Source organism: Tachypleus tridentatus, chromosome 8, assembly GCF_004210375.1.
Source record: "Tachypleus tridentatus isolate NWPU-2018 chromosome 8, ASM421037v1, whole genome shotgun sequence".
In the NCBI taxonomy this organism is placed as follows: Eukaryota; Metazoa; Arthropoda; class Merostomata; order Xiphosura; family Limulidae; genus Tachypleus; species Tachypleus tridentatus.
The window spans coordinates 143,063,416-143,080,913 of record NC_134832.1 but is presented as its reverse complement, the minus strand read 5'-3'; the positions used below and the strand labels follow the sequence as shown (position 1 = coordinate 143,080,913).

General features: G+C 30.2%; 1 protein-coding gene across 1 annotated transcript in view; it reads right to left on the bottom strand.

The window, feature by feature from the left end:
* Positions 1 to 17,498, bottom strand: part of LOC143224033 (transportin-1-like) — a 56,465-nt gene that overhangs the window by 24,072 nt on the left and 14,895 nt on the right. Inside the window, exons 6-15 of the mRNA XM_076452495.1 lie at positions 15,231 to 15,353; positions 12,780 to 12,959; positions 12,079 to 12,186; positions 10,543 to 10,607; positions 7,446 to 7,624; positions 5,983 to 6,155; positions 5,453 to 5,602; positions 2,612 to 2,686; positions 2,357 to 2,443; positions 1,694 to 1,801 (exon numbers count right to left, since the gene is read on the bottom strand). Of these exons, the coding sequence (XP_076308610.1) occupies positions 1,694 to 1,801; positions 2,357 to 2,443; positions 2,612 to 2,686; positions 5,453 to 5,602; positions 5,983 to 6,155; positions 7,446 to 7,624; positions 10,543 to 10,607; positions 12,079 to 12,186; positions 12,780 to 12,959; positions 15,231 to 15,353 (1,248 nt within the window). The remainder of the gene's footprint in view (positions 1 to 1,693; positions 1,802 to 2,356; positions 2,444 to 2,611; positions 2,687 to 5,452; positions 5,603 to 5,982; positions 6,156 to 7,445; positions 7,625 to 10,542; positions 10,608 to 12,078; positions 12,187 to 12,779; positions 12,960 to 15,230; positions 15,354 to 17,498) is intronic.

Sequence of the window (17,498 nt, the reverse complement as noted above, 5' to 3'; positions counted from 1 at the left end):
ACAACCATGACTCGGTTGCATACTACAAAGTTTTACAGTTACATTCAGAATTTAACACTCACTACTAGCCTGATAAAATTGACCAAGTTCATGGCCTTGGATACTGTAACTTACAATATGTTTTGTAAATCTTCATGAAATTTTGCAAGCTTTCAGTTACTATTAAATCTTTTACAGAAAAAAAAAAAAAAAATGAATTCTTAAGTATTTTCACTAAATATTTCTTTGTTAATGTATGGAGTCCATGTTGACTGCTCTAAGTACAATGTGATGATGTTACAATTAAAAATAGTTTTCTTCATCTCAAAATTGTCAAATGTTTTGTGTTTTTGGGAAAAAAAACACATTTTATCTGTTATTTCCTTATAGGAGGTTGATCAAATTGACCAGTCTCCTACAACCCAGTAAAAAATAATATAAATTACCCATTTTCTCATTCTAAAATGCCTTCAAATTGTAATAAGAAACTGCAAAATAAATAACTGAAACCTCATACCAGTATACATCTGATTCTAATTATAATGGCTCACTGACTTTTAAGCCATTAAATATCCCAAACAAAAAGGAGAACGTGCAGTTCAGGTTAACCTATCAATTTACATAATGCAGAGGCTGCTCTCTAGTTTATTTCAAGCATGCCTCAGACATTTTGTATTTTTTTGTTATTTTACCCAATTTAACCTTATATAACCTAAATTTCTATTTGTTATATTTTAGTTACTTTTATTATAATAAAATGTACACACAAAAACAAGAAAAGGTACTTACCTGGCTCTTTTTATTTTTTTGCTTTGGACTATCGATTACACTTAACCCTACTTTTTTGTTTTATACTAGTGGTACTACTGCATTAGATTTTTATTTAGTTAATGCACCAAAAAACAATAATCACATGTAAAAGGCAGACAATGTCCCATAAGTATAACAAGAACCATAAGTACTTCATCTAAGCTTGGTGTGTTTTGCATCAGAGCCAAGCTTGAATTGGAAGCAAAACTGACAATTCTCTTTACAAATAATAATGTATTATAATACATCATTTAACAATATTTATTGGTAATAAATAATATAGTATTTAATATCAGACAGAACAACTGGCAATTTTTTGAAAGAGGATGTGACAAGTGGCTGTGGTGAGAAGGATCTGGTTGTCTATTTCATGGCTCTTTAACTAAATAAGATTAAAGGCTAAGAAAATGATGCACTGCCCAAGCAAGAATGATACTACAATAAGTTAGTTCAAATGAAATTTTATATTCCTTGAAGTGGTGGTAAATAAATTAGAAAAGAAAAGATGCCTAGAGAGTGAATGTCACAATTCTAACAATAGGGGGAAAAAAAAATATACTGCCTTGTAAAAATAAGAACTTAAAACTTGTGTAATATTAAAATATGGATTATCAGCTATGTTTTTATGCTATATTTATTTTTTAGACCTCACAACATAACTGGAGTAAACCTGGTATGATTCACTGGCATTATAACTAAACTGTTAAAAGTTTTCACTGTTACAATTACGCAGGAAAGAACAGTGGTGTAAAAACTAACAAGTTTTGTATCAAGAATCATTATTTCACTCTTATAAGTAAAACTTTTCACACTTCAGTTTCTTTTATTACTTTAAGTACATTGTATGTGTAACTGAGTCAACTTTAACATTGCATGTACACCGGGAATCACAGAACATTTTTACCATATTTTGATTAAGTGTCTGTTCCACAAGAGAGACACAACGCTTGAAAACTGGTTCACAGTATGGAAGAAAACCTGCCTGAAGAGCTGTTGCAACACTGGACAAACACTAATTAAAAAACAAAAATGTATATACTTTCATTAAAAAACAGTGACTACTAACTTGCAAACAGTACACCTGAATCTATGCATTCACTGTAACAAAATTTGAAGAAACACTAACATGCAAGGCATAAAACAGTTCAAGAAAAACATTTCCCTATGTAACAAATGCTTCTGTGTAGCATGTTTGTTTTTTAATATCAGATTCTCATTATTTTTGTAATATCTACTTCAGAAAAATGTGGAAACATTTCACATCTGGCAACTGTTGGCATTTTCAATCTAAACAACACAATGTGACACCTTGTATAAATGGCCCTTAGACTTCCCTAAGCATCAGACATAGTCATTCCAAACTGTAAAGTACTGTCTAGGTTGAGGTCAGCAGTTCTTATACGATTGTATGTCATGGGTACAATGTCCAGCAACTGAACTTGGCCTTACTGTTTGCTTGCAACACAAAGAGGTTTTATAATGAGAGTTGTACTGTTACGTTTTTCTTGAAGCTTGTATCCACACCATTAAAAAAAACAACAAAAAACAACTTCACAAATGAACTTACTTCTAGTAGAGGAAAGAGATCCTTGTCATCATCTTTTAGAATATTCCATTTCTGAATTAGTGGGGGCATTAAAAGATTGATGTATTCCTATAAACATACAAAAACAGGTGTTAAGATTCTTGGACAAGATAAATTTACATTTCAAGGAATGAAATTGGTAATTAGTTGCCAGATATCACAAGAGTTGAAAGATCAAAGATGTTTACTATATCTACTACAACATACATAAATTTATTACTTTATTCCATACTTTACCTGCTTATTAAGATGATGTCCAACAGAGTCAGCCAGAGTTCCAATAGCATCATAGAGAATTAAGAGGTTTTTGTGCTGCAAGATTTAATAATATGAACATAAACCATAAAAAAAAATTCTTTATTTAATAAGACATATGCACCAGTTGTTAAGCCTAAGTGAATAACTTTTTTAACCATAGTTTTGAAACCATTTTTAAATTATTTTCTGCATATGGTATTATTACATTCAGAATTTAACTAATTCTTTTCAATGAAATTACCATTTAAATTTTTGTTTTCTAACTTATAACTCCTTTGTTTTGAAGGAAATGTTTTAAAAAATACTTAAACTGCAGTTTTCATGTCTTGACCTCAGCAGAAATTAATTCTTTGCCAAATAAGCTGGCAATGTAAATGAGCACCAACACTAATTTATGTATTTCAACTACTGTCATGTAAGATACAAAGTCTTACAACAACATTCACTGGGAAAAAGTTGCCAACCCTTGATCATTACTTAGAACCACAAGATTCATAATTACAATTCCTATCTATACCATTACCCTCAAATGCTCTGGATCACATTCTTGCAAACTGCTTGCAATTTCATTCAGGCAAAACTTTGCACAACAGATATTTTGCAGCTGTAACTCCAACCAAAACAAACTACTACAAAAATCTCATGTCACACAACTAGAAACTTTAGTATACAAAAAAAAATTGCATTCACAGGGTGACAGCTCACAGAATTAATGTACAACAATAAAAGAATATCTGTTTATACAGTCATAGCCCCTTTGCTGACTGACATGTTAATTAATGAATCAGTAGGCCTAACAAACAAAATGACTTACCAGTTAACACATCATTATCAGCAAATGTACTAATATTATCCAGTTTCAATTTCTTAAATTCAAAAACATATTTGAATAAACTCTCAATCTTGAGCACTGTATTGCATAATTTATATGGTGTTCTGATTTCCCCATTTTAATATTTCTTTCTACTCTTAAATGCATTTCAGTGTTAAATGAATTAGATACAAATACTATACACATTAACAACCCAGAATATAAAAATTCAAACTCCAATCTTCTGTGAAGTATTTTAAAGGTAAATAAAGTGATTCACTGATGACTGATAATAATAATACATTTATAATTAACATGTTTTAAGTATTAAGGAATCAAAATGTTCTTCAGGTTTATTTTTCAGATCTCACACCTTAGCTATACATAACTTCAAATATTTCACTCACAATACAACTACACTGTTAGTAGTTTTCAGTATCTTAATTCCACAATGGTGTGAAAAAAACAAAATTTGTTTGGATAATCACAAACTTTAGCATGTTGTTTTAAACTATTTATAGCTTTGCTAGAAAACCAATTAAATTAGTAATTTTTCTAATTCTAATGCCATATATATCTTTTGTGTTACAAAATGTAAACTTCAAGTGAACTTGAAATATTTTGTAAACCAACATAATGTGAAAAAAGTCTTATCAAAGTACGTTATCAAGCAATAGGTTCATTTGCTCAGCAAATTTTATTTTTAACTTGTGTGTTTATTAAATGTAAAAATTAGAAAATTATTAGGTTAGGAAAAAACTTAAATGAAAAAAATTTATAGGGCCAGTTTATATCATATTATAACATATCCTGTTTACACCATGTTCTCTTACTATGAAGAACCATTTTGCCATGGGCCTCAGCTCAAAAGCCATGTCATTGTATTTGTTGATGGGAGTTCAAAATTTTACTGAACTACTATATAATGAATTTATGCCAGTAAGTCTGGAATCAAATTGTAGATTATAATTCAAAAGTACATGTTAAAAAAACACACCTAAACACAGATTATAGTAAATCTATGTTTAGAGTGTTTAATGCAACACTGTTTAAAATTAGATGTTTGTTATGTCAAAATACTATGCCTATAGTTTTGTACAAATTAGGAACTCAAATTACCAATATTAACAAGTTGGAATAAAAAATAAGAACCTCACATCTTTATTCTGCTGAGATAGGGTTTATGTAACGAATCAAATACAATGTGCACCATTAACCTCTTTCAATTTTGGAAGCATTCCGTTATATACACTTACTTCAATACATGATGTGAATAAGTACACATACAGTTATAAATGGATGTTTGTCAACAGCTAAGGGTAAATAACACCTGTAATTTAATCCATATGCCAACACATTAACTATAAATAGTAACTTAAAAATAAAAACATTTAGTAACACAATTATCCACAGGTGTTTTTCTATTTACTGCATCTACTTGCCATTTTTAAGAAACGTTCAAAAATGCTTCACAATTTTTATTGATAGACATATACAAGTTAAAATTCACTAAAGATAAGATATTCATTTTAAACAAAGCTTTAACTTAAGACAAATAACCTTTTTGGTGTTCCATATACAAAACTTCAAACATACATTATAAGTGAAACAATTTAAAAATATCTTTACAAGTTCTTTATTGCTTTTAGTTTAAATACTATTTTCATATTTTCCATGATACTCTACACTTTCTAAAATAATGTTCACTCTGACAGTTACTTAACAATGAAAAACATTCCCCAATTTTTGTTTCCTATCTTAAAGTTTTTTGTTTTTTTAAACTCCCTCTGTGTTAAACTATGTAACATGTAATGTGGGTTTAAATTTATTAAAAAAATAATTTCTCATTCTTTTCACAATAGCAAAGTAGAAATGTTTAGGAAAAAAACATGTTTTTCTTAAAGTATCATACTTTTCTGCAATAGACTTATTAATGCATATGTTAACATGTAATGGGCTACTATAACGAAACAAAACATCGAGTACTAATCTTCTAAAGAACTACCAACCTGATATTTGTTAAATGCAAACACGAGTGTTTCTAGGATAAACCCAAGGTAAGGAACCAGTTCTGTGCATGCCTCTTCTTCCAAAGTGGCAAATGCACTACAAGCTGCTTCTTGTACTTTCTTATTGGGGTCCAGAATTCTTTTTAATAGCTATAACACACAATTAGTATATTCAACAAAATCATCATAGGACAAAGGTTTTCTTCAAATAATGTACAACATAAGAACTCAGTAACTTAGTTACTTTCATTAATTTTATGTTCAAATTTGTTTCTTCAACAATATGTACAAAACAAGGTCTTATTTATTTTTATATAAAAATTTGATACAATATAAAACAATACACTTAACTATTTTTCTTGTAAAATATTATCAATAGATAACATCACTAAACTGTCAGTTAGGTTGCAAACATATCAATAAACACTAATATTATACTCATTTTTAAGTTACAAAATAGTAAGTGCTCCCCTAATAAAGGCTCATATTGGATGTTTTGATTAAAATTATATTTTATAACTCTCTCATACCTCTGTCATTAAAGGCTTGAGGTACATGTCATGAGGTTGACCCACAACCCAATGGGAGTAACGACTTAGGGTCCAGCAAGTAATTGATCGAACAAGTGCTTTCTTATCATTCAGACAAGTGATCAAATATGGAACCAACTCAGAAAGGTGTGGAACCATGCCATTCATACAACCTAGAAAATGAAGTACTGGATTAAAATAAAAGCAGAAATAAAGTTTTGATAATAGTGTAAAGCTTTGATAAAGTGTCAGTATATAAAACACTGGTTAGAATTAATAAAAAGAAATGTGATCAGGATGAAATTTCAAATGACTATTTCAACATTAAACTGCAAACTTAATAGTTTCTATTTACCACAATAGTAATTTTGAAATGCCAAATTTTATTTACTATCTGCTTCTTTCCAACTTCAACCAACCTGTTTTGCTTTTCAAAACTATGTTTGAAGTAATTAGTCAAACTCAACAATAATTATAAGCTTAGCTTGGTTTTTACTCACCTTTACCTTCAAAGTACCAACTTGTTTTTTAAAGCATTTTTTAATTTGGGGAGGGGTGTTTTACCAAGACTGCATTATCTTCATAATATTGTTTTTTTTACCTGTTACAACACTCACTGTATTATTAAAATGCTGAAGAAAATATTGGGAAAAATAACAAATTCTATGTTGGACAAATGTAAGATTACAGAAGTAATTTGTTGAAATGAAAGTACTTCAGTTTTCTTTAAATTCTTGTGATTTATCCTGTTAGTAGAGTTTATTTCTTTCAATCTTTATACAAAGCCACACACTGATCTCCCTAATTTTGAACTGATAAACTAAAGGAACATCAACCAGTCAATAGTGCTCATTCATAATTCCGAAGCTACTAATTTGTGACTGAATAGTAGGATTCGACTATTATCCTTAAAACCACCCACAGCCCAAAATTGTAGAATGTGTTTCCTTGACAGCAAGCCACAAACAATAAAATATATTTCTTTGCATTTGATAAAAGAATAAGAAGTGAAATAATTTCCTCTGAATTGGCAGTAAACTTAGAGAACATAGCATATGACTGGTTTTTATGCACGAGTAGGCAGAAAATGAATTGTCAGTCACTTTAACATCAGGCAAGACTAGCATCCTAATTTATTTTAAGTTTAAACTTTTTTTAAAAATAGGATGTGTGTGTTCATATTTCATGATAATGTTAATTATTAAATGAAAAACAATGTTGTTCCATGTTTTTGTTGCTTCAGTTTGTGCTTAAGTGCTACAAACAATAAACTTTTATAGTTTGTGTTGTAGTTTATCATTAAAAATAAGGGTTCAACGGAAACATCTGATTTATGATTACCATTGTCAGACCAGAGCTGAAGATGACAAACTCTTATCAACAAAGTTATTTATTGAATAAACAGTTTAGAATACTGTTTTAAAAACCATAACAACAGAACTAGATAAGCTGGTGATACCTACCTTCAGCTATTGCACCCAGAGCCAGAATTCCAGACTCCTTGATCTCCCAGTCTTGATGAAAGAGAGTTTCTTTAAGAATGGGGAGAAGTACAGGTAAAAGTTCTTCATGGAAAACATTAGCAAGTACATCCTGTAAAACAGGGGTTATGTTCATGCTGATCAGACAGAACACATGTTTCCTGTAAAACAGGGGTTATGTTCATGTATAAAAATCAGACAACCCCTGTAAAAACAGGGGTTATGTTCATGTATAAAGATCAGACAACCCCTGTAAAAACAGGGGTTATGTTCATGTATAAAGATCAGACAATAAAACAATAACATTATTTAACATTAAAAATAGGTTTTACATTACTGATATATGAACCTACACAACTAAATATACCATGTTACCCTTAAATATATAACTATACATTTCAGGTCACTAATGTTTTTATTCTTATAGCTTGTACCCTGGGATCTTTTTAATTAATATAGTGTTTTTGTTTATTTTTTAATTTATTTTTCTTTTGGATTGTTTTTTAAATTTTAAGAAATGTACATATGGAAAAACATAATAGCAACTTAAAGAAAGACCAGTTGACCAAATAAGGTTATGAAAAACGTGAAGTACACATTAACTGGAAACACATTCCAGACAGGAACATGAGAAGGAACAACAGTAATGAGTGTTGTTTTATTTTTACCAGCACCAAACAGATGTAATTCCATAACAAAAAGCAATGAATGTTTATAATATCAAACATCACAGTTAGAGGAAGTAGCCTGATAAAAATGAATAACATAACTGTGACAGAAACCTATAAATGGAAGAATGTATGTAAAAAAGACCAAAGTTAAGTGCTTTGTATTCCAACATTTTGAGCTAGTTGACTTGAATGTCTACACATTAATGAATGATCAATGCATAGTAGTTCTCTTACACAGAGATCAAACTAATTAACAAGCAGTTATAGTTTGATACAAGATCATGAAACTACCAATCAAAGTAAAGGTATCAAATGCAGAATTTAGCAATTGGAACTTCTTGATAAACTACAACTATATTAACTAAATAATATAAAATACTTTACAATAGCTGTACTACAAAATATTAAAGTTCAATATAGAAATATCTTGTATACAATCATTACTATACATACCTAGCCTAACAACATATGTCCAAGAAAAGAACAGTAATAAGAGCTAAGCCTTTTCCATGCAGGTAAAAGTCAGGCCAGGTTCATATTTTATAGATTTACATTAAAAACTTTATTAAACTACTATTTTATGAATGTGAATATATGTTCATAAATTTGGAATCAAATTCTAGTTCAAAAGTAAATATTAAAAAATAAATTTAAAAAATGCCACAAGGAACATCACCTGCATTGTGGGCATTAGATATAATCCATACTTAAAGTTGAAACACAAATTATCAATACTGATATGCTAAAACACAAAATAAGAAACTCCCATGTTTTCTGTTTGCTGAGATATCACTTAATGAACTCACCACATTGGTCCACTGACCTCTTCCTCTACTGAAAATATCTGTTAACCTATGCCTTTATAAGTATGTTTATAATCAATCAAAAGCACTCATTTTAAACCACACAATCCTCAGTCTTTCTACAGTATTTACACAGATAAAGCCATTACAAGCATTGGAGATTTTGAAGTGTGGCAATCAAAGTGATATGTTGAGCAGAAATAGTTTAGGAGACCCAAATACAGGTTAGTTAAGAAACCAAACAAGGATTGGCAAGTGAAACATACAGGTAAAAAAACATCTTAATATTGTAAGTAGTAAAGTTCTCTCTTTCTCCATCATCATATATATATAGACACACACACATTTTCATTGTTCTGTTTTAAGAAAAATAACTCAAATCAAAAAACTTGTATTCAAATGGAAATACCACATGCACATACATATATACCAGCAAAAGTATTGGTTTTTCTGGGTTATTAGACTAATATATTATAGATGACTATATCGGTGTGTGTGTGTATTTTGAATACATTTCAGTATGCCACAGGTGGACAGTCTTCAACTTGGAACATATTGAAAAACACACCCAAACATTGAGTCATATGTCACATGGTATACTGAATGCAATAATAATTCAAATTTGATATTTATGAAGTCAAAATAGAAAGTCTATAGTTTCATACAAATTAAAAACAAGTCACTGATACTAACAAGAAAGAATATAAAAGATGAACCTCTTATCTTTCCTATTTACTAAAACATCACTTATACAGTGACTCAAACAATGACACCATTTTTCATTTTTAAAAATGCTTCAGTATATACACTTACATCTGTATGGCATGTGAATAACCCATTGAAAGCCCAGAATGTCCCCTTAGTGGTTTTCTCAGTGAATATCTAATATTATGATGTAACCTCATTCTTTAAATACAGCAACACAGCCTTGAAATTAAATGAAATAGGTGAGAAAATGTGAACAGCTGAAACAGATAAGTAATTTGTAACTTTCTGATCAAAACTGAAATCAGTGCAGAGGAAAAAATGGTATTACTTTTATTTCATATTTTTCAACTTTTCATTTCACTGTATATTTATGATTTTGCTAAGTGGTAGGGTAGAACAAATAAAATATAAAGGTTCACCAACTAAAAACTTTTGATGTTCATTTAAAAGACATTATGTAAATGAAATATTAACTACTATAAAGTACCTTTAATAAAGTACTTTATTTTTATTATTAAAATTATATTTTACTCAAACTAAGTAAAGGCTTCAAACATTCACATACAAATTTTTACTAGAATTACTTTATCAATTAATGTTTAATAAATAACAGCTTGCAAAATTTCAATAAGACACATAGCAAGCTCATAATTATAGTAAACATTAGGACAAAGCCTTACAAATAAAGTGTTAATCAATTTCACTAATAATAATCCTCAAAACAAGTATGGTGTGCAAGTCAAAAATCTCCAATAAAATATTTTAATCAACAATTTAACTATCTTGTAATATTAAAAGCTTTAGTAATGATCACTCCTTCAAAATACTGAGCTTGTGTATTATTCTTAATTTACTTAAATGTATATTATTTTAAACAAAATAAATTTATTTGATTACTCACTTAGGTTCCAGTCTGACAATGAATTATCATCATCTAATCCATCTTCTGAATCTCCATCTTCCTATAAGAAACAACAAGCAGTTTAAATCAAATAAAAATACATCATAATACATGAGTAACTTTGGCATCAAAACAGTTAGTATATCACATTTCAATATTATACAAGTTTCAAGTTCTCAATATTATGAGGAAATATCTAAAAAATCTTCAATATTCCTTAGTATCAGAATTGTGGCATTTGCCTTCATGGTCCTTCTATAATTTATTTATCACCCATCTGAGAAGAGAATTTAACATAAGCTACTCATTACAATATACAGATATTACAAAGCAAAACAACTGTTATAGCTTTCAATCTAATTTCTTTATTGAGAAATAAACTACAAAATTGATTTTCTTGCTACAACTACCTGTCACATCCTTTCAGAAATTGTCAATAGTTTTTCTGATGTCTCACACTATATTGTGTTGTTTTCTGTATGGAGTATAACCTCCAATTTAAAAATCTCTTGTGGTATTCACATCACAGTCTTTGCTACATTTTAAAGACTTATTGCACAGATAAAAAGCCAGATAAATTACCTTACTATTCTCTGTTCTTATGTGCATTATTTAAGTACATAAAAATTGAGTGTGTTAATAATATTAATATAAAAAAGTTAGTATAGTAGCACCATTATTATTAAAAAATAAAGTAGTCTTAGTTTCATCAACAGTTAACAGACAAAAAAAAAATTATTTCTTATGCATATTCTCTATTAGCATAGAACTGAAATGGAAACTTGTTAGATTCAGATAGGTTAATTTGAGTAAGATAACAGAAATAAAATTTTACCATGTATGCTCACAAGCTCGTGCATTAAATAACTCTTATAATAATTTCACCAAGTGTATTACAATTTGTGTAGCAAGATTATTAGCTAGGCACAGGTCAAAGTCTAATAAAACAATAAAAGTATAAAAAGATTTGTTATTAACCTTAAGCTACTTAAGATAAACTACAGTTTCCTCTTACAATACGTGATTGATCTAAAAAAAATGAAAGGGTAATTTAGAATTACTTTGTACTTTTGTTTCACTTTCAAGGTCAGTCAGATTGACAAATGTGTAGAGTTAGGGTGGAGAAAATGGCAAATAAAATAGTTTTATTGAAAAAAATAGAATTTTGATATTTACTCAGAAAGTTTTAGAGAATACAAATGAAATTCAACATTTTACAAATGAAAAAAGTATTATTTCTAACCTTACATGAAAATCACTTTGCACTCAGAGCAATTAACACTGATTATATAATCACTGACAAACTTTATAAATATTTTAAAAATCTGTTTGTCTGAAAAAGACTTGTAATGTTTACTGAAAATTTGCCAAATTTCACGGAGATTCATAAAACTACTTCACAGAAAACAAGTTACCTTGAGGTTACGAGGTTAGTCACATTGTCCAACCCCATTGTATTGAACAAGGAAATGTGTTACCAATTGCTGAATAACACAAAAGTAGTAAACTAAAAGAATTATAAAAACACTCACTTCTACATTATCATCCATGTGTTTCTGACTATGTGTTTTAGACTTATGAAATCTTGGTTTAATGTCTTCCTCACGGTCTGGTATCATTTCATCTTCTTCAACATCTCCCTACACAAAATGTTTTACTTAACAAAATTAAACTTTTAACCAGAACACAGTTGTTACAAATCCCATCCTTTTAAACATTTTATAAAGTTATAACTTACATAAAAAACAAATAGAAAATGCCTGTATAACTGTCACATTTTCAGATATATAAATCTAATGCAAACTAAAACTTTCATTAAATTTTTGCTTTTCTCCAAACACAGAAAAACATTTACACAATCAATACTTTAGGAATTCTAAAAAATGAAAAGGGAAAATTAAGTCAGACACAGTAACGCTTGAAATGCTATCTGCTGTGGTGTGAACAAAACTAAGTTTGTGAAGTGTAATTTTCATAGATTGCATATCATTTATTTTTAAACCAAAATTATGGTACAGATTAACAATGTATTATTAAAACACCCATTACTTACTATTATTATTATATATTTTTAATTAAATTAATTTTAAATATTACTCAGAACTGATGAACCAGTGAACTAGTCTTACTGTTTCTGAACAGGTCAAATAACAAGAGTTAGACAAAATACACCTACAACTTTACTATAATTTTAAAACACTTTACAATCTAATCACACACTGAGTGTTCTTACCTTCAGCAAAATAATATCTATTTCACTGTATTTCATTCCTCTGACAAGCACTGGAATGAGCCGTGGTAAGTGGGGTGCCAGAGCATCTTTACAAATAGGTTGTTCAGCTAGAGACAGCCAGAACTCACACCCTTCCAGTGCCACTCCATCATCTGAATCTTGACTTCTCATCAACATATACTAAACAAAAACAATATTTTATTCATACACATTTATACCAGTACACTTATTCTGTGTTGCAAAACAAAATATAAATGGAACTTGTTTACAAATAAGCTTAAACAATTTCCTTTCCATAATTGGACCAGCTTAGCTACACTTGTTCAATGACCAGCCTATGTACCACTGAAAATCATTTTAATGCCTTGAAAAGTGTGTGTGTATAAACTTCATGCACACCAATCAAGCTAGTAGTATTTCTGCCAACCTCTCATAACAAGTAAAACTTCTCTGAAAACAATTTTCTTGCATATTTTCATTAGCCATACTTAAACAGGAATATACAGTACTTTACAGAAAATTAAAACCTACAGTGTTTTCCCAAATTTACTTAGAAATGAAAAATTACATTGAACCAGAAATGTGCATCACAAATGAAATTTTTGAATAATTTTAAGAAAGATGTACTTCTCATTTTTATTAAATTTTATTTATAAAATCACACACACAAAGGTTGAGTATGTTACACCAAAATGATTTTGAAACCTCACTACTTCATTAGTTTGTCACCCACATCCAATCAGGCTCTATTTACAAATTGTGCATCTTAAACATATTTTCCTGCAGTGTAGTATCCATAGTAATAGGCTCTATTGTAAGGCTGTCATATCCAAACACATTATTCTTCCCATCTTGCTTTCACAGTCCATTTCAATAATTCGACCATAAACAAATCCACAGGTCCTGCATCAAGCACCTTCACCAGTATGGAGCAGCATAGATACCCCTTTCAATCTTAGCTGTTTGAAATAAGCAACTGTTAAACAGTATATCATGGAAACAACTAGTGTACATTTGACTTGTGTTGTTTTTTCACAGGGAAATCCTTCTTAATTGTATCTTGCACTTCTGCCTGGGATACAAACAAATTTCACCACTAACCTCCACACTTCACTTATCACAAGTTGTATTTCAGAGGATATCCTTTGTACTTAATGATATTAGGAAACATAGGAGTATGTGTAACTATGGGCCACAGGGATATTCCAATCTTGCAAATTCTAAGTATTTAACACTGATTTATGATCTTATCGTAAGAATATTTTGAGTTGTAAGAGGCTGTTACACATCCTACACAAAACTTGTTAGTTGATATCTAATATTAATTTCTTTCAAGAAAGAAGTGAGATTTGAGTTAAAGCTTTCATGAACCATTCCTTACAGGTAGTAAGAACAACAATCAATATTTGTAAAACACAACGTACAGCATGAATGAATTTGTCATGAATTGCCAATTTGGATATTCCACATCACTTTAATATAATGTACTTAACACTCTTGTGCAACTAAATAATTCTGATAAAAGAAAACAGGTTTGAAAAGTTAAAACACACTGTTGAACAAATGTAGATTCTAACACTTACAATTATTTACACACTTATTCAGTGTCCAAGGTTTGTTTTTTCCCCAACACAATGTCACCTCAAGTAAGATACAGTTTACTTAAAACAACAGCTATCCTTTAGTGTCATTATAACTCCATAAACATTAGTTTAAAAGATTAATTTTTAAATATACAACTCCAAAACACTTCAATGAGTTCATTTTCAAAGCATATGTTTAAGATTTTTTTTTATTGTGCAGATACAGTATATGAAAGAGGAACAAGTGAAACAAGTAATGATGCAAAATTTTAATTCAAATATCAAACAGAAATATTCAGTGGGCTCTACATGTCATTGTAAACTGTCACTTTTAGTTATAAAATCATAAAATGTAAAAGAAAATAGTATAATGTTAGTTTTGAATCATCATATTTTGTTGTTTTGAACTAATAAGCTGGACTTTTTTTTCCCAACTGCTCATGTATACTTTGCAAATCTGAACAACCTGCAAATTATATTCATGGAAAGTAATTAATTTACTCATTTTCATAATTTTAAAGAAATTAAATTTTTTTCATTCAACTTATTAAATAATTACATGTATAATCTATAAAATTTGAATTCATCCATAATATTATTGTGATTTTTCTAAAACAAAATCAATAACTTTCACTTCAAGTTATATAATTTCTTTGTGTTAAAATAATGTTATTAGGAGCACAGTCACTTACATTTATATTTGAACTTAACTTTTTTTTTTCAATATCAAACTAATAGCAACCACTATGTATTTAAACAACTTCTCCCAACTAGACAATTTTAAGCTACATTATCTACTGATGAACAATAACAGTACTATACATAAAATAAGTCAATAATGATAAAAACAATATTACTTGTTTCTAACCTCAATAATACTGTGCATGTGGGGTATGAGACGATCCATACGAACTTCCAATAACATGACTAGAGCTCGGCACACATTCTTCCTCACCTCTGGATCTTCATCTGATGCCAAATGGAACAAATTCTTTAAGGAAGGAGAGAGAGAGAGAAAAAAAGTGTATAACAAACTGATTTGAAGGCATTCAAAGTATACACATAACATACATCCAGAACATTAAAACTAAATATTACCTGATAATAAATAAACTCCATTATAATTAAACAATCCTGGAATATCCATTCCAGCTTCACTGGCCTCCAGTGTAATCCAAAAATTAGAGGAATGTACAAAACTGATATGATATTAACAAACTAACAATGTTTAGAGACAACAAAAGACTTGTTGGTCCATCTCAGCTGTCCCATCCTGTGAATCCAAGCTATTAAATATATGAATTGCAAAAAATATGACTTCATCATTCATACAGATGTAAAGTTTTTTCTTAAGCTCACTTAAATTTACTGTCTTCACAACATCCAAAGGACACCCACCCTGTTAGAAGGATAAAAAAATCTTAGCTGAATATTACTCCTACATGGCCCAAAATTTGTGTCCCCTGTTCCTATTATTCTCACCATTAAGTATAAAAAAATTCATCAACACTATCTATTCCATTATAATCTTAAATGGACACCTAAAATCTGAATGACACACTCTATAGCACAACACAATGAAATGTTTAAAATTAAGACACAGGAAAATGTACATACCTTTTAATATTTCACAAAACAATCTTAAAACATCTTTTTTCTTGCATGTTTTTACATTTTCCTACATAATTTACTTTAATAATTTATTTTCCTGTCATTTATTATCATTATCTACCACCAGGGCAGAAATAAATTTTCAGTAGGACACATGTCCTGCTGGACAGTGAAATTTGCCGGACATTTGAAATTTTAGCAGGACACCTCAAAATTGTCACTGGACATTACCGAAAACAACAAACCAAGTAGAGACAATTATTATATAAAACAGAATCATTTTATTTATGACACTGAAACATTATTTCAAAGCAAGTGGCAACAAGCCTTGTATCCATTAAAAATGACACATCAATCAAACTGGTAGATTTAGTCATCCAGCACTAAGACATCAGCTAATGTAGACTCAGTATCTCTATTGCCTCTACACATGCGAGTTCCATGTGAACTCACAAATCGTCTGATTGTTTTACTGTCCTTCCACCAGGATTCTACAGATTTGCACAGTAATTCTGTGCTTGCAAGATCACAGGTCTTATTCTTAGCTAATTTTATTGTCATCAAGTCATTAAGAGAATCATTTATTACTTTGGACCACCAGTCATCCTTAATAACTGCCATCTGGGAAAATCCCCATTTTGGTTCAGCAGATGACACGGAAATCACCTGCGTGAGGCATACCAAGGCCAACACTGTTGATCCAGGGAAAGGTTTACCATTCTCAAGAGTAATTTGACTTAACATGTGGTCCCACAATCCACTTGCACTACAAGCCAGGGACTCATCTGATTTGGCAAATCTTGTGGCTCTAAGCAGTGTCTCGTGTAAGTCAGCTTGGCAAATATCAGCTGCAATGTTGAAACCCTTAGCTTCTAGCAGAGCACCAAAATGGTCCAATAGTGTCTGGAGCTCATTATGGCCATAAGACAACAATGCTTCCTCGCTTTTAGGCCAGTTGCTTGGTTCAAAAATTTGAAAGGCACCAATAAAACCCTCATCAAATTCTTCAAATCTCTCATTCAGGTATGTGACAATTTTACCTATGAAAATGGCAGTTTTTTCAGCCAAAGATTGAGCAACTGTCTCTTTTGTGGCATGTTTTGAGCCTCTGGCCCTTGTCTGACTACTAATAGCAATCACCTTTCCTCTAAGTAACCACTTGCCAGTTTGTTCACATGTTGTGAGCTCTTTAACAATTTTCTGGGATCTCTCAACATGATTCAGATTGCCCAGATTCTCTTTGCAAACAGTGAGTTTGTCAGAAACAATGTTCACAGGAGCAGAATTATTTTGCATTTTGAGACTAAGAGATGTCAAAACAGGCAGAACTGCCAAGAGTATGTCCATGTACAGAATGAATTTAAGGCTTGTCAAAGTACTGCATAACCCTGCAGCTTTCTGTCCACGTTCCCCTTTGTCATGCAGCTTTACTTGATACAAATGCTCTGCTAAAGCTGACCAGTTATGAGAAACTGACTCCAGAGCACGCTCTTTGTAGGCCACCCACTAGGTTCCTGTACCTTTT